This window comes from Lissotriton vulgaris, chromosome 1_2, assembly GCF_964263255.1.
Source record: "Lissotriton vulgaris chromosome 1_2, aLisVul1.2, whole genome shotgun sequence".
NCBI lineage: Eukaryota > Metazoa > Chordata > Amphibia > Caudata > Salamandridae > Lissotriton > Lissotriton vulgaris.
Genome location: NC_141686.1, coordinates 142,491,514 through 142,510,449, shown reverse-complemented (window position 1 = coordinate 142,510,449; position 18,936 = coordinate 142,491,514). Strand labels below are relative to the sequence as shown.

The 18,936-nt window shown below is 44.7% G+C and overlaps 1 protein-coding gene across 7 annotated transcripts in view; it reads right to left on the bottom strand.

The window, feature by feature from the left end:
• Nucleotides 1-18,936, bottom strand: part of CNOT4 (CCR4-NOT transcription complex subunit 4) — a 623,322-nt gene that overhangs the window by 176,285 nt on the left and 428,101 nt on the right. For 6 of the 7 annotated variants that reach the window (XM_086952989.1, XM_086952985.1, XM_086952984.1 and 3 more), the window contains exon 11: nt 621-1,106. The exons of the other annotated variant lie outside the window; for it this stretch is intronic. In XM_086952989.1, coding sequence (XP_086809115.1) covers nt 621-1,106 — 486 coding nt within the window. The remainder of the gene's footprint in view (nt 1-620; nt 1,107-18,936) is intronic. 7 annotated transcript variants of the gene reach the window in all.

The following is an 18,936-nucleotide window of genomic DNA, read 5'->3' as shown; positions in this document are numbered from 1 at the left end:
GAATCCCAATACAAAAACGTTACTTAAAACGTTCAAGCAAGGTCTACCATATTAATGAATTAAGTGAAATACATGTTACAGAATGACTACGCTCACATAAGCTTTTTTTTCCTGAGTTAAAGATCATCAAGTAGAGTCCCTCTTGATCAAAACACCTCATGTTTCCAATCAGGACATTAGGGCTCTCTCTGAAGTGTTAACTGGTAAATATATAGACGGATAAATTGGGTGGTTCACCTAAAGGGGGACTAAGAGGTGATTTGCAGTTGTGAGTTTGCAGAATGGGAGACCCCGTAAGCAAATTTTTAACACTTTAGTTTCCATATTTAAACACTGAGTTCTAAGTCACAAAAATGACTGTCTAACTTGTACTGCACCCATGCTTGTAAGCAGAGTCTGCTACTGTCACCTTTTGAATAAAAGGCACTGCTAAACCAGATTCATAAGTGCTCCATCAACACTTTGCATTACAAAAAAGTCCACATATGACAAACCCTCCCTCAGGCTCTCACCCCTACAAACCTCATTCTGACCTCTGCACCAGGGTCACAGAAGTGGAAAGCAAGGAATAAGGAATTAAAAATGTTTGCAGGTTCTTGCAGTACCCTGTTTTCACCTACCTGCTATAGGAATCCCTCCCAGGCCTGTGTTGTGCTGTTGCGCGAGATTTAAGTCCAAGAAATTGCTATTTGAGGTTGGATTTGCTGTGTGGTTCAAGTGCATGATGCTATTGCGAGGAAAAGACATCCAAGGATAGCGGGCTGCCTGGCCTGGAAAGCTGAACGAGTTGTAACCCGCCCTGTGCTGAAACTGTGGGAACCGCTGTGGCAAAACAGAAAACGTGCCGCCGAGGGAGTTGGTGGGTGTAGTGGGATGCAGGTAGCCGGAGCCAGGGCCTTTGGCAGTTGTGTGAGGAGAGGGGTTCTGAAGAGATGTGGGCGAGAGGGAGGGCTGGTCTTGAACTGACAGTTCCTTCTCAATCAGGTCTGCTAAGGCTTTGCGGGTGATATCGAAGGGATCAAATCCCAGTTCGTCCTCCTGCGGTTTGGATGAGCCGAACCCAAATGCGGCTTGCCAGTCTGTGGAGGAGGAGACGGGGATCGTTTCTGTCAGAGGAGGGAGAAGAAGAAGATGGATAAGATTAATTGCATACACATTAGGAAACAAAACATTGACTCCAACCTTTTGCTAACACGGGATCTGTTCTTTCCCTTTTGAGGAGCCACAAAACTGTCTGCTCAGGCTCTGGGTGGGTGACAAGAGTGGATTAGAAAGAAAAAAAAAGAAACTAGCTTGTCATGGTAGCTTGTCATGGTCTACCTCGACCCTACAAAAACATTTTTAACAGATTTGTGATGTTTAGTTCATCAGCTTGTCTGGGATTATATTTACTCTCAAACTGCGCAGACACGTCAAATCGTACTTCATGCGATCACCGAGACATGGAAAACCAAAAACAGTAGCACTTGCCAAATATCTGAGGCTTAATAAAATGTGGTAAAGTTACTACAACCAAGTGTTGCTCTATAGGACGATGACCCAAGATATGACCTAGGTTCTTTGCTATAGCCAGGAATTTAATATGTTGGATGCAGTTGCCACACCAGATTACAATTTGTTCACTTTAAATAATCTAGTCTAGTCATTAGCAAATAGACAGGGCACAGACCTTCGACTCATTATGACGGTATGGTAGAGATTTTATAGTGCCATGCAGCAAATCCACCACTGCCAACTACACGAAGTGCAACTACTTTTCATGTTACTTTTCTAAGGACTATTTAAAGATACTCTATATCTAGGGCAACAACAAAAGCCACATTAGATATCCAGAAAACGTCATGTTATCAACTATCAGCACAACCACATTATTTACATAGCACGTTTCTCTATTATCTTTGGAGAGAAGTAGAAATTGCTATTCTGTAGCTTGAGACTGGGCATTCTATTACAATTTGTGACAAATGAAAAGGGGATGGGCCCCTCGTTCAATTCCAGACGATTTTGTCAATGTTGATCGAAGGATTCATTCCTTTGGTGGTATTCCTGGTGGATACCACATTTTCCAACAGATTTCACATCTTATGAATAACTCCTGGGCCGACTGGATCCAATAATTTTTAGGTCTCACACATACAGTGCATGTGCTGTGTTGCTTGAATGGTTTACAGTTCAGTGGGATTACAACCCGCCCACAGCATACCATATTTCTGCAAATTTTTTTTTTTTTTTAATAAGCATTTTGGGATTATTCCTGGACGTGCAATGTGCTTTCCTACTTGTAACACAGGCATACGACTATTCATTTATGTTTCTTTCACACCATCTGCTGCCTCTATTGATGCTTTAGTTACTTACAGCCACAACTGTGCTACAACTCAACTGTATGCACTACGCTACGCCACTTCACACAACTCTACACCCTGCTTCACTCTATGCCATGTCACTAATGCAGTCTCCTCTATGGCGCTGTATGGCACACCACTAACATTTAGCCATGCTAAACAGCAGCCAAGCTGCTGTACAACATGGCTAAAAGACATTGGGAAAGCCAATAGCTCTCACATAGGCAAGACCTACTAGCTTTGTCTTTGTTCCTCTGCAAAGAGCTCTCCAGCGCCTGTACTCGAAGTGATAACTCTGACCTACATATGGGACCACCTGACACGGTCGTCAGTTACTTATTTTTCAACGCTCAACTGAGAAGTGTAGAGGGGAATTGAAAGATACTGAAAATGATAGAATATAAATCAACTAACCACTGAAAGCATCAGCTACGGCGATGCCCCTAGTCAGGGTCTAAAAAGCCACTATAGCCATCATGCAATAGGCATGAATGTCAAAAGGAAGATAGTTACTGGCCAAGAGGTGAAACAGCTTAATGCAAAGACCGGCATTGCAAAATAGACGCTAGGTACCAGCTTTGCCTCCCTTAGCCCCAGAAAAAACATTGAAAAACTGACAATCTCCTCTGATTTCACCCAGTTAACATAATCAAGAGGCAGCTCACCTACTGTCTAACCTGTGGAACTGCTCTTCATGTAAGGAAGGATGACCAGGGGGAGGGGGGCAAGAAAGATGCAAGTGTGATAGACTGACAAATGTGGCAGAAAAGCAGAGCAAACATGAAGGATCAGCCTGTCTGGGTAGAATACAGGCATAGGTGGCTAGCCAGAGTATACCAATCTTTGACCTTGCAGGGCAAAATGGCCACCACAGAAACAGTAAAGAAGCTCAAGAGACAAATAGAACAACGCATGCGTCTGAATTGCTGATACCATGAAGAAAGTCAGAACTCCCACTGTGAAACAACAAAAGGTGAGCCAGGCACATACATAGACAACCTTTCAAGAAAAACAAACAAACTGATTATCTGAAGAAGGGTGGTCAGGCAAGAACTCAAAAAATAAAATAACAGCATAAGAAAGCATGGCAGAAGCCACCAATGTCTGATCAATGAGGAAAAGCGGAAATACAGATAGACGAGGGTCTTAAAGGTGTTAAAGTCTCAAGTCTTTAGACTGGCACCAAGACTAACTCAATCCAATGTTCTGGAAAAATAAATGTTGGGACTTTTTTGGGCCGGAAAAGCTGATATCTTCATAATTGGCACATCTCATTATCCACATCTGCATAAGTAATATGAACAGACTGGCGTACCAAATCTTTCTCATACCAATCAAGGGCAATGAGAGCCATCTTCCTTTACTTTCTGCAAGATTCAGAGTAGCACAATTTGAAGATATGCTTAAAACTGGTCATGTTGCCAGCTCAGTATGAATTGTCAACACATAGAACCACATGAAGGCAACCACAAGGCACAGAAAAGAAGGCTTTTCCTGTTTAGAGCTGTGGCACAATGGTTGATGTTGGGAAGCTCCACGAGGTAGAAAAGTACCATTAAAAGGGTGCAGCTACCATTTATGAATCTTCAGAGATGGTAAAATCAAGGCATTCATGTTCACCCTCATGCCCACCAAGTGAATTGCCACCAGGAAAATAACCCATTTCAGAGTTCACTAACTTAAGTGCAAGCTCGCCTACCAGAGTCCAGGTACTCATTCTGACTGCTCTGTTGAAGCAGTTTACAACAGTAGTGCTGTTGATAAATAAAAAAAGTTACTTACCTGTACACTGCGGTACTCCAGTATTGATATCTTTCAGAGATTCAAATGCTTGAATCTTCCTTGTCATCATGGTGAGTTCCACGGTAACAGTAATAAAAAAGCAGTGCTAATACATTAGCATTACGCATCACATTGGGCACAACAGACATTGTTAGCTAATTCACATTGTTTTAATGCATCCAAACTTCAACCAGAATAGAGAGTCTGAAGCACTTGCGCCCTGCAGGGGCATCATACCTCAAATTTTGAGCACAAGTAAAAAATAAGGAAAATAAGAGGTATTAAAATGGCGAGCCTCAACGCGATAGGAGGGAGTGCTGCATGTGAATCTATAAAAGATATCAATACTGGAGAACCAGAGTGTACAGGTAAATAACTTGTTTTTCTCTAGTATTACATCTTTCATAGATTCACATGCTTGAATCAGACTAGTAAGCAGTACCAACAAGAAATGGCGGTGGGTAAGGTAAAAAAATACCACCATGAAGGAAAAACAAAACAAAAAAAAACTGAAGATTAATACCACCAGCATAAAGAAACCATAGAGTTGTGAAAAAAATATTGCATAACAGAACTTGGATAAACCTATGCGAGAAACCATTTTAAATATGGTATTTGAATTTAACCAAAATATATGTACCTTAAAGAGGACAGGTGACTAACACCACCTGCCGAACTGCGGCATTTGCCTTTTTTTACGTAATCCAGGCAATAATGCTTTGTGAAGGTGTGGGCATTAGCCCACGTCGCAGGCCTGCAGATGTCTGGCAATGATATGCCTGCAAACAGGGATGAAGAAGCAGTAACCTTACCTTTCTTGTATATTGTGCGTTCACTTTCGCAGTCAATGGTCTTCCCGATTTCTCTTGATGGTTGCAGAAACCCAACGAGCAATATCGGCCTGTGACAAAGCCTGCCCCTTTCTCGGTGGAGCAAAAGAAATCAGGATTTGATCAGATTTCCTGAACGTCTTGGTTCTATTCAGGTAAAACCGCAGACATCGTCTGACATCAAGAGAATGTAATGATCTCTCTGCTGCTGGTTTACTGAAGAATGTTGGTAAAACAATAAGTTTATTAAGATGAAACTATATTGGCACCTGCGGAATGAACTTAGGGTTAGTTTGTAATATGACCCAGTACAGTTCAGGTGTCATTTTCAAATGACTCATGCAATGGAGGGAAAGCATAGGCACACATTCCACTCCAAGGCAGCTGGAATGCATTTTCCCAAGACCATCTCTGTGGGAACATGTTGACGTACATTGTGCATTTTTGATTCTGAACAGTGGCAAAAAGCTCCAGGTCTTGAGTACCTGCACTTGTAGTAACTGCCACTGGTTCAGTTGCGGCTTGTGGAACTGTTTGTCTGTTCTGCTTAATGAATCAGCCCATTCGTTCTGTACTCCTGGAACACATTCCACTTTCAAAGTGATGATGTGAACCAGCAACCATTACCAGATTTGCTGCGTTTGAGCTCACAGACCTTGTTCCTTCCTGTTTGGTTAGGTAGGACACTGTTGTGGTGTCATCTTTTCCTACCAATACCAAGGAGTTGTGGAGCCTTGAAAGACAAGAGTGGAGGTCCAGGAAGACCGTTTTCAATTCCAGAAGAATTGTGTGTGAAAATGTCTCCTGCGCAAACCATTTTCAGGCCTGCAAATGAGCTCCCCAGCCTCTTGAATAACTTGAACTGTTGACAGGTAACAGGTCAAAAGTTGAAAAAAGAACAACACTGAGCGGAGCTCAGGGAAACTCCCTAACACACGAAGTGCGGTAAAAAAAAATCTGAGGTATGATGGCTCTGCAGAGGATTTGTGCTTCAGGGTCTCTACTCTGAAGCTTGGATGCATTAACAATAGCAATGTCTATTGTTCTCAATGTGATTCCTAATGCTTATACATTAGCACTGCCTTTTAATTACTGTTACCATGGGACTTCCACCATGACGACGGGTTAGATTGAAGCATATGAATCTATGAAGGATACAATACTGGAGAACCTGCAAAAACAAAGGTACACCTTCAGTCTTTGGTAAACGACCCTCAACTTCATCACATTCATTTTCATTGATTTTCCTGACAGGGATCAATGACCCTGCACCATCATCTCTCCAGATGCAGTCCTAGGCCCAAAGAGAAGTGTCTGTCACAACGCTAGTACACAATAGCAAAGGACAGAAGGAACAACAAGCTGTGGGGTTGGAGGTTAACATCCATCAGTCGATGTCTATAGGGACTGAATTTCCCTAGCAGATTATCTTGTGAGCAGAAAGTCTCACCTACGAAGAAAACAAGAGGGACTGCTTGTAGTTTTCTTACGGGCCTGAGCCAACAACTGATTGGGATGGACGAAGAGAAATCTTTACGTCGAGGGATCGTAATCAGGCACAAAATCAGAAATAAGTATGACTTAAGCGGGCAACCATCACATCAGTTTCTTTCTGACCTTGCAGAAGAGTCACTGGATGACTTTCCAATATCTGGTTCTAAATTTAAGACATTTCAAAAGAGGCAGTTGAAAGCCTTCTAAAATGAAAGAGGGAATTGCTCTTTGAGCAGACAGCATGGTAGCTGGATAGGGATCAGTCTATTAATGACATGGTTACACTTACCATGCATAAATGTTAAAGGTGTTCTGGATGACAACCATACTGTAAACCACAGCTTTCCATGTTGGGGATACACTTTTTAGACACGCATCTGTTCGTGACACAGTAATTCAGTTTCACTAGCAAATCACGAAATGTATGGGGACGCAACATCTCACGAAAACCTTTCATTGGTATTTTTTTTAAATATATGATTTGTGAGAACACACATACATTGGGTCTAAAGAAATTTGGCAAGCAAAGGGGTAGATACAGATAGGGATGCAATGAGTGTCTCATTGAAAGTATGTGTAAAAGATTTACAACTATTGTGGTCGTTTTTTTTAAAAATGTTTATTTTTAATTTTTGGGTCAGGCTTTCTTTAAATTGTGCTTTTGAATGCAAATATTATTTGTATTTATACATTTATTGTTCCACAACTGGCACCTGCCATGCATGCATGGTAATAAAAAATAAAATAAACAAAATGGTGTCCACTTCATGCAGTATATTGGCACATGCGTGGTGACTCACATGCGTCCATACATCATTATGCCGGGTCATTGTTGTGTCAAAGAATATGTATGCAAACCCATTTCTTTGTGCCAATGCTAAGCCAATAAATAGGATGAAAGGCGATTCACTAACTTGATGGGGGGGGAGGAGTGTTGAACCCTGCTTTAAATTTTATGACAAGACAGGAGGCTCCTGCTATGCTTTCTTGTTATAAGTTAAAACAGAAACAGCAAGAACAAAGCAAGGAAGCATAATAGCCGCCTGCATGTCTTTAATCAGAACACGATCTGGAAAATGTGGTGTTCCGTTCTTGTGCTTTTACTCCCCATTAACTAAATAGTAACCTCGCTCTGGGAACTGACAAACAGTTATTTTGGGATAGATGCGAAGTTTAGGATAGATGTAATTTAAATTTGCAGAGGGGTATTGCATCTATGGCTATACAAATACTCCTATTTTAAACAGGAGCCTGTCACTATTTACAGACCAAAATGGCTTTATTTTTAGCTTTCAGCTGTGTAGAATCTTGGAATTAACACGAAAATGGAACAGCCCTGGTAAATTACCCATAAGTTAACTACTGAATGTTGGTAAAGTAATACCAACATGTGTGATAAGGGTGTTGAGAGCTAAGTGGTGACAATAATGATTCTTGTTGTCTGTTGAGCTAACCATTTTGCCAACGCTTCCTACTATCCCACAAATCACAGGAAGTCTGGGTGCTCAACATCTAGCCATGTGCCAGACAGCATAAGGTGGGTTTACTGTTGCTAACAGTCAGGAGGGCAACTAGAGCCAAATTTGTGTTGAAGAAATGCCTACTTTTCTTTGAAGTACATTCGCCAATTCTCCATATTGGTAAACCTATAGTCAGCAGCACCACAACAGTTTGGACTAAAAGGCCTGTAGTGTTCTAGTAACATGGGGCACCCACATGACTACCAACAAACACAGAAACATATACTGAGGCAGAAATATGCAAACAACGAAACACTCATGTACCACTTGACTACTCCCTTACATGTTAGTCCCACATTTGGGCTGAGTGCTTAACTTTTTCCCAACTCCACACTGCATGGACAATATTCACAAACTACCTCATCAGTCTCTTTGGCAGAGCGCTGGTCACTCACGTGCCGACTGTGCTAGGCTGCACCGCCCCTGTATCTCCACTGTTCAGGGCCGCCCCATGCATAGCACTGAACACGCTGCAATTTTATAAAAGTCAGACCCGCAGTTCGTCGCAGCTCCGGTGGTGCAGAAATTAGGTACCGCAGTTTACAGGGCTCTCTTAGGTGGGTCTCCTCCATAGCTCCCGTTCTGTGCCTCACTCCTGCAGCCCAGGCCACGGATCTCTACAGCAGCAGTGCTCTTCCCTCTTAGCAACGTGCCCTGTGGTATGGCAGGCGACGGCTGATCATGCTCACACCTCCATCAGGGGCGCAATGCCACTTGGACTCAAATGGCTTCATGTCATGATGCTTTGATGTAGTCGTCCCCCCCTGCTTAGAGCCCCTGCAGCTCCACTCTGCCTTTTGTTTGAAACTTGACTCTGGCTGCGCCTCTGACCTCCATACACCATGTGGCGCAGTACCGTTCTGCATGATTAGTCTCGTTGTCGTCATTTTAAATAATACAAAACAAAAAAAAACAAGGACAGACTCAATCGCAACACACCCACACATGGCAAGCGACACAGTGGAGTGTCGCGACACAGTTTGGAAAGCTCTGCGTGTAAACCGATGTTCCCTAGGGTTTAGACTTGATTTAGAGTCGACTCCTCAATCAGGAAAGGTGTTGATACCAAAATGCTTATCCCCCAGGTAAAAGGTGTCCATTATTGTGACTGAATCCAAGGGAAAGTTGTGAAATTAGCATTTAAGCCAGAAAAAGACTGGATTCCCAATTTGCCAAGATTAACTTCGTTCTGAACAATTTGCTTGTGGCTCAACTGGAGCCTTTCTCTGTGGTTAGTCTCTGTATCTAGCTGGAGCAGAATTGAAGTCTTATTCTTAAACACTTGTACTGCTTAAATTATCAATCTCAATATACTTTTTTTAATGAATAGGGATTCCACAGTTTAATTTAAATTTTACTTTATTTTAAATGTAATCGCATTATTTTCACACAATTGTATTTCACAATATTTATACTGCCCTTCACATCATCAGGTCATCTGTGGAGATGTCCGCCTCTAGGCCCACGAGAGCTTCCGGAGACAGCACCGGAAAGTCTGTCCGAGACCTGTAGCTCAATGCCTCGTCGCTTGTCCCAAAGGCCTGCGCTGCATAGAAACCTTCATAGTGAGTGGCGAAAACATTGGTTATCTCCACATCTGCACAGACTAGCACCCCCTCACTGTTTCTAGTAGTGTCCACCCATCTCGCCGCTCTCTCCTTTTTACTAAGTCACGCCAGTAGCTTGCCGGACTTGTCACCCACGTCGTAAAGACGGTGGAGGGTGGCAAGGGACTGCGTCTTCGCCTCATTAGTTACCAGCTCTCTGCACCGCCTCTGGGCGTCTAACAACCGTCTAAGGGTTTCTGAGTTCCTCGCGCGTTGGTACTCCCTTTCCAATTCTAGTACCGTTTGTTCCACAGCAGTGACGTCGGCATGGCTATTACACCTTTCCTCCCTCAGCCTGCCTCGTATTCTGTCTCTTAAGACCGGTTTTAGGGCTTCCCAGAATGTGACCCCGGAGTCCACCGTACCCTCGTTCTCGGCCACGTAGACCTTGATGTCAGCTCTAAGGCCACTGACTATAGCTGCGTTTTGCAGGTCCCAGGCCGCAAGGCGCCAGGAGGTATCCATCCCGCCCCGACGTCCTCCCACTCTCACGAACAAAGGCGAGTGGTCAGACACACCTCTGGCATTATATTCCGCAGTATCAGTATCCCTCAAGTATTGTCTGGACATGAAGATATAATCTAGTCTCGAGAACACCTTATGTGCCCCTGAGTAATAAGAGTAAGCTGTTTGGGTAGGTGGAGCTACCTCCATATATCCAGAAGTCCTAAATTGTGCATCTTGCGCGACAGCGCGGTCTGGTTCTCCCCTCTACCCGTAGCCCCTGACCGGTCTCGTTGTACCTCCATGACATCATTAAAGTCTCCCCCCACCACTTGGATCATGTCCGCTGTGTCTAGCAGAATAGTGGCTATAGCCTTAAGTGTTCGTGCCTGTAGTTTGGGTGGGGCATACACTGAGATTATTGTGTAGATGCTCCGATTCCATGATCCCTGCACCCCTACGTATGTTCCCAGTGGATCCACACAAGTTCGAGTTATATGAAATGGTGAGGTCTTTTTGATGAAAACCGCCACCCCTCTGGAGTCCGACGTGTACCCTGCATGAGCCAGAACTCTATAGCGACCCCTTGCAATGAAAGCACACTGTGTTCCTTTGAGATGGGTTTCTTGCAAGAGAGTGATGTCTGGGTCTACTCTTGATGTAGGCATTCACAAGCCCTCTCTTAATCTTAGCTCCTAGTCAATTGACATTCCAAGACAGGATGCTAACTCCCCTATCCCCCAAGCTTGCTGTGTCTAGAGTGTGTGTCATTGGAGACCCAGGTATTGTTTTGAGGGCTGATACTCCACTATTCGTACGAGGGCAATACCCTGTGTATGAGGGTTGTGTTGAGTCTCAGCATGTTTCCCTGCGTCTTCCCGACTGCTATGCTGCATCTGTAAAGGGTTAGTCTCTAGCCTACCTTTTTGGTGATCAAAGTATGCTGCTGCCCTGTCCCAACTGTCCCCCCATTCCCCACTAGAACCCCAACCTGAGTCAACTTAAAAGCCGTCCCCCACCCCACACCCCACCTCCCTCCCCATCCAGTCGCATCCTGACACAAGACAGGACCATCCGCAGGAGTAGGCCTGTCGCCCACCCACACATCCCTCCCCTTCACAGTCAACAACAGTAAAAACGAAAACAACAAAGAGGGTGTGTCAACTTGCGTGCTTCCCTATGTCGTGCTGCAATCCCCATTGTCCAGGTGCACCATCGTTCACGATCGGGAGTCTTGCGTGTCCATTACTGAGGTGCTGGTCTGCCCTGAGGAATCATGTTCCAGATGTCGGATCACCTCTACCAGCGGGTGTACCGAGCCCGGCCTCTCCCCTCTTCCTCTCCTCCAGATGCACGGCTCCCCAAGTCCTCCTATTCGTCGCCCTCTGAGCGGATATCATTTTGGAGACAACTGAATCTCAATCCTGCCACGGATTTGTACCCTGGTGATGACGATCTCCCGCGCCGCGTGTCCCCTGATCCCTGGTCCCGATATGGAGTTGCCGGGGTCTGTTTCTTCACCCATCGTGACGTCCGCCTCTGTGGCTTTGCCAGTTCCCAATGAGATCTTTGCCTTACTGATCTGTCCAACTCTTCTCTCCCGGCAGTCTCTCTACTGCTAAGGATAGGACGCTCTTCAAGCCACTGCCATGTTTCGTCTGGGTGCGTGAAGAATACCGACTTGTCCTTGTATAGTACCTTGAGTTTAGCATGGAAGAGGAGCATGTATGAGATATTTAGTGTTCTTAGTTTCGCCTTCACTGCATCGAATGAGCGGCGTTGCTTCTGTACCTCTTGGCTATAATCTGGGAAAATCATGGTAGTGTTTTCCAGTTGGATCTCCCCCAGTTTCCTGGCCTCTCTCAGGATCAAGTCTCTATCAGCGAAGTTTAGGAAGCGGGCGATAACCGGCCTTCGTCTCGCCCCTTCAGGCGGTTTTGCCAGAAGGGCCCTATGCGCTCTTTCGATAATGAAGCAGGGGGAGAACTGCGCATCCGGGAAAGTCTTTGTCAGCCAAGTGCGGAGGAACGACGTCATGCTCGTCCCTTCGATTCCTTCTCTGAGACCCACAAAGCGCAGATTTTTGCGTCTTGCCCTGTTTTCGGCGTCGTCCACCTTCCACATCAGCTGATGGTGGGATGCTTGCAGCTCCGCCATGTCTTTTTTCAAGGTGGAGATTGAATCCTCATTCTCGACAATCCTCGTTTCGGTCGCCGTCACCCTGTCGGACAGTTTGCTGAAATCTTGTCGGAGCAATGACACTTCAGAGCCCACTTCCCCGAATTTGACCTCCAATGCCGCTCGGGACTCCTGGATATCCGTCCTGGAAGCCTGGATGGCCTCCATCAGCAGGGCCGTGTCGGTCCGTGCCCCAGGTGTCACCGGTAGAGACTCCATCAGGTGTCTTGGCGCCGCAAAGTTATCCATGGGTCCCTGTTTCTGTGTTTTGGGGAGCGTACCTCTTGCCCATGGCGGGCCGCTTCTTCGGGGTTATCCCCCCTCTGCCCGAGAGTCTCCTATCCCCTGGGTGTCTTGCGACGTGCCGACCCTTTCTTCGTGTGCTGGTGGTAAGGGTAGTAAGTCCTGGGCCCCTCCAGCCTCCGCAGCTCACCCCCGCTTCTGTTCAGGGACGAACGCTGTCTCCCCCGGGGAAAACCAGATTGAAGAGGCACCCCAACGCAGGCCTCCTAGCCCGGGCCGATATCCCCAAGGGGCTGGGCAAGTCCCGAATGCAGCGCTGATGGCTACCCCCAGACCGGAGGCCCCAGACCAGGCCCTGGAGCTCAAAAGGGTGCCCTCGGAGGGGGAGGGTCCGCCACCGAAGATTCTGTGGCTGCGGCGGGGTTGGCCAGATCCCTCACCAGCACTACCTCGTGGCTCCGCCCGCTATGTTTGCACAGTGCTCCGGACCTGCTTGAGAGGTGCAGGGGGGCGCCCAGATGTCTTGGTGGCGCCGAACCCCCCACCACTCACCGCCCACCCGAATACCCCTCCGTATTCTCCCGATTCTTGCTCTCCTGCCTCCGGGTCGGTGCTGAAGGATCTCCGGGACCGTTTCACCAGTCCCCCTTCACTCCGCCCCCCATATTGGGAAAGGGCGGCTGATCTCGATGTGCCGCGATCGCTCCCACCGTGCCCTCGAATTCACAGCCTCGCTCCGAGTACGGGCGCTTTCTGCGGGCTGCAGACTCCTCTCGGCCTCCGGTGCAAGCTAGCAGCCTGCCGCCCGTTGATCAGGCTCGGGCTCCGCGGCCGCCATCTTGGTAAAGGGCGGCCGGTCCCGCTGTGCCGCGATCACTCCCACGGGCCCTTGAACTCACCGCCTCGCCCCGAGCACAGGCGCTTTCTGCGGTCTGCAGGCTCCTCTCGGCCTCCGGTGTGTGCTAGCGCCCCCCCGCCCGTTGATCAGGGCTCGGGCGCCGTGGCCGCCATTTTGTCTGCGAAGGAGTGTTTCACGGTCTTCCAGCCAAAGTCGAAATAACTCAATGACCCGATCACTTCTCTGCAAGGCGATCAGTCCTGCTGGCTCTGGAGAAGTTGCTGCTCCCGATTCATGGGTCGGGTGCCCTGGGGTATTATTTTAAAGTCTGATTCTGTGGCAGCACGGCGGGAGCTCTGGTGAGGCACTTCCCTCCCGGCCATGCTGCTGGTCACGCCCCCCCCATCCATGGCAACTTTGCACCATTTTAAGGGCCTGTCACAATTAGATGGGCAAACTTCTTTGATTGCTATTAGTGCTGATGCATGTACAGGTTCATCGGCTCCCTGCCACAGGGGGTGGAGGCTCAGGGAAAGGGCATTCTGGTCACTGTCAGTTGTTGGGCGTACTTCCATATCCTTCATAAAGCTCCAAAGGTTTAAGTCAAGGAGAATATTGTCAATCCTCGTTGAGTGGTTTATCCTATTATATGTACACGCCCCAAGCGGGTCAGAGGGAGTCCTGCCATTTACTGACCGCAGGCCAAATTCCAGGGCAAGCATATTCATCTGTAAAGCCCGCTGCGTCCATCTCTTGATCGGTTTGATCGAGAGTGCGGGTATACCCCTCTTAATATCATCAGCTGTATCAAGGATATCCTCAGCTGCCAGGGGCTCGAAAGTACAATTAAAGTCCCCTGAAACAAGAATATGTTCACCCTGATTACATCGCCTCAGTTGTTCTTCTAGAAATGTTAGAAGTTAATGATAAAATGGCCCCAAGATAGGGATTCATAAACTGGACCAAATACTTCATACAGACTCCGTTAGCAAGTGCCTGCACAAGTCCCATCATCTCAGTGACTTGCAAGGTGGAGAGGGGGACGAGACAAAGATGTCCTTTGTCACCCCTATCATTTACTACTATCACTGGACTGCTAGCTCACACATTGGGAAGTGGAGACTTACAGGAGTCATAATGATTGCATCCATAATGCATTACATCTTGTTATATCCAAATAATATGTTACTATACCTGTGTAATATTGAGAGGAACACCGAGAGAGATAGGAGTGCACTGGATAGGTTTGAGGAAATATAGGTTGAAAGTGAACTGGGGCAAGTCAAATGTTTATCCAATAGCCCAGCAAGTATATGGGGCAGCTATATCACAATAGATAGGATTTAATGGACAGAAATGTATGCCCAGCAGTGGGGGCTATGAGGCCGAGCACACAGTTTTGGCAGTTTGCTACCGCTGTCTGTTTTGGGCAGGACTGTTGCGGCCAAGATGGTGGAGCTTCCCCCACTTCCATACTATTCAGCAACACTGCCCATAGAGATTCAAGGAAGCTGGTTTCTTGAAATCAGTACGATTCTCATGGCTCTAATATACGGATCCAAACAACACAAAGAGGCAATGGGCAAACTTCAGCTTCCTTCACAGAACAGCGTATTGGTTACCTGGATTTGGAGATTTACTATCTGGCTGCACAGTAGAAGTGGCTGGTGAGATAGGCAGCAGGTCTTTCTTTCATCTAGTCCTATTTATCAATGCTTTTTTTAAGTTTTGTTTTTAAACCATGCTGTAAATGATTTTAAACTGAATTAAGAAAAAAATGTTACAATAAAAACAAGGCATACAGATATAGCACATCATTACGCTACTAATTTTGCTGACTACAATTTTAGCTATGGTACATAATCCCCCTCAAAAAAACAGTTTTAAAGCAGAATCCCAGAATTATGAACAAACATTTAATTATTCACTTTTCATGCATAAATCCAAAGTTGTCTTCCATATTATTTTATTTGACCATTTATTTGGAGAGTAGTGTTATAAAAATATTGTGAGAAGTGCTCAATCTTTTTTTCCATAGCAGTAGGTCACTATCAACAAATATCACTGGCAATGAAAGTATTAATAATAATTAGTATATTAATAAGCGTTTTTAGATAGCCATAAGCCTTTAAAGTATTGTCCTGATAAAATACACCTTTTTGTGCCATTTTCAAAGCACTAACTTGGAACAGTGTACAAGCTACAGAAAGGTATTTATATGCAACCAAATTTAGTGGCTTCTTGTTGCTGCGCCCATCCAATAATGCCCACAATGTCCACAAAGGGATCGACAAAATCCTACATCCAGCTGTGACACTCCAGACTTCAGCCAACATCTAATAATCCACACCACATTCAGAATTTTGAATGAACTGGTGATAATTAGAGGATTTATATAGATCACTTAGAAATTAATAGGCCACAAAAACCTATGACAGTCTTGAGGCTAGCATGGCTGGTTTGTACTTCAGCTAAAACATTAAGAAATACAGCATTTCTAAACTTGCACAACTTGGCTCCAGGCAAAAGTTTTGAATGAGATGTACTTGATTTAATATTAAAGCTGGTTTAACTACATTTACTCTAAAGAATCCTTATGCATGGAAAGTCACAAATTGCAACCCTAAACAAACCACCAGCATAATTGTTATATGCTATGTCCTCTGGATATAATTGGGAGTGTAAATGTATATCCACATATGTTTTACTGAAGGTAATTGGATTACACTTTGAATATACTAACTCCATCTAACCTACACCAGCATTTTCCAGCAGAATACTTTACCAAATGTAATGGGCAGCAACAGCCCTCTCACGTTTTATTTATACAACGTTTAAACAACCCTGTTGCTTATAAAATACAAGATCCTTGTTTTAAAGTCAATCTAATGACTAAAGTATATCTATAAAATGGTAACATAAAACTCTGCTCTACAATCAAATTCTGATCAAGGTCAGCAATGTCCGCGTATGTCACCAAATGTTAAATTACTAATATCAGAATACACAATGCAGATTAAACAGGCATGAACAAATCCCACTTTAAGCCCCACAGATTTCCCTAGAATGCGGCTACTAGGATTCTGAATAGGAGTCTAGTCTGACGTTAAAGCAGTGAATGATGTACATTTAGATAAGAGTTTTAGGAAATAACTTGTTTGAAATACCCAGAAGTTACATTTGTCATAGTATTTGTGTCACCCTTTTGTAAGTTAAGGGCACACTTGGTTGCCAAACTTGAACAGGATTGTCTCCCTTCTTAAATTAGATCTCAAATCACAACATATCTTTTACATATTGTTGGCCCAAGAGCTAACAATGACAATTACCAGACTGAATAATCCCACTACCACCCAAAAAAAAGCAAATCCTTATACGTCCTTCCTGGGCCAAAGGTTTCTTTCAAGAGCATGAATGATTTGGGGTGCCAATCTTGAGGTCAGATTTTCTACGCGGAATTATCCATTCTGAAGTTGATCAGGCACATACTTTCCTGCTAATATGAGGAAAGTGAACTTAGGCAGACCAAGGGGTGCAATTTGAGCATTATATATAAGTGGATGCACTGCCAGAATAATGGTGGTAGTCAATACCTACGGTAAAACAAACTATATTGAACCACTGAGCAGCAGAAAAGACTCCTGCATTCTGAAAATCGAACATCCTGTTGCTGAACTGTAGGGAGTGGAGATCAAGTAATCCGGAATGTGTTTTTTTAAGGACTCACAGAGGGTCAGTAAGGTGGTTTGGGTTATGGGCCACGGCCACAAAAAAACACGTGGTCAAAAGGTCGTACCCATAGGCCATAAGAGGCCTACACAGATTAGATCAGCCCTAAAGATGGCCCTAATCCAAGCCCTGCTGGAAAGCATCACCTGAATGAAGGAGATCAGCATATGAAGCCGGAAACAGTTTAGGCTTCTGGAGAACCAGAACAATTTTAGAATAAGCAGTCTGGGCACAATTCCTCCACCTCTACGATCATTCCTTGAATCTGGACCATTTCATAAATGATGAGGAAAGCCAGGAACATAGCCAACAGGTAAGATGCAGCAGGCACTGGGATTGCCCAAGTAGCATGAGTGAGTTTAACAGGCAAGGTTACCAACACTCGGCAAAGTCACCAGAGTCGACACTAAAGTTGCCAACTTTACAGTAAGTGACAAAGATGTTAGCATGGAGGTACACCAGAGAGTCTCTTTTGTAAAATGTTCAGTATAGTCTCTGAAAATGATCACTTTTCAACTGAGCATGCTTTGGAGCAGGAAATCTCGCCACTTAAAGGACCAGTTCAATTATTTCTGAGGCAGAATCACAATCCCTAGATTGTTCCCTGACATCTAGTGTGTTTTCTTAGCTCTGGGCAATACCAAGGAGCCACTTTCCATCTTGAGCCTGTGTACCAGATGCAACAATTATGTGCGTCGGTGACTGATTGTTGGTTATCGGTACTGATCAGAGGGCCTAAAACTTTGACAGGCATGGTAAGCGAGGACATTTCAGATGCTCTAGTTAACATGTCTGGGAAACATGGAAAAAAACTGATGTAACTGACTCCTATGTCTCTTTATATCTACTCCCTACACAATTTCTAGAGGTAATGTGGCTCAGAACGAAGCTCAATAACACCCGCCTGGGAACAGAAACTTATACCAAAAAATGTTTACTGGTCCACTCTGACATTGGGAAGAGATTCATATGTAGAACCAGATAGACACACAAGAATACCAAGATAGTAGGGATTACATCAAGTTACATTAAAATAGAAAGGTACAGGTTAAATAAATTACATGGTACTAAACTGAAAAATAATTAGGTTAGCTGCATTTAAAATAAAGGGGATAGGGTTCTTCTCTCTTGCCCCGGTAGATCGCAATGTCCCACAATATAGCCCCTCTGATGAAGTGACCCACAATATAGGGGGTCTGAATTAAGTGACTAACCACCATTAAAAAAAAACATCAAAAAGTACTATTAATACTCTTGCACATTACCACTTGAGACAAACATACTGAAGTACTACCAACAACAGGTGGTAGACACTGTGTCCTATATTCTACACAGAAATCTCTAAAAACATCCCAGGGTTAAGCGTTAACTCTTACTAAATTATCAGAATCCCTATAAAATAAAATAACGATTTTACAGTGATAAATTGTTTGGAAGACTGAGGTTAACTATACCGCGAAAACATGCAACTTTCAACTAACTGTGCTCCTTAGCTTGAGATCATCCTTTACGATCTCTACTTCCCAAGAAATTATGTCCACTGTCCTGGATTTTCTCTAATCTTGGCACAATGTGCTTATCGCTTGAGCGCCCTTCCTTGTCCTAACTGAAAAGTTAACCAAACATTGCATGTTCAATTTCTGAACCTAGTCGGTGTCTTACAAAGTGTTGAATAATGTTAGCCTGTTCCTTTGAGGGTGGAGGTAAATGGCTTACAACTCAGACTACCTTAGCACTAATTTGACTCAACGTAACTAAAAGGTGATTTGTGAAAATCAATGGGTTCATAAAGTAGGACATTAAATGTTACGTGTATTTGTAAAGCGCGCTATCACCCGCAAGAGAATCCTGGTGCCGAGTAGGTGTGTACACTTAGCCCTGCCTAGGGTAGGTTGCTTAATTGTAAAGCCAGTTCTTCAGTTTCTT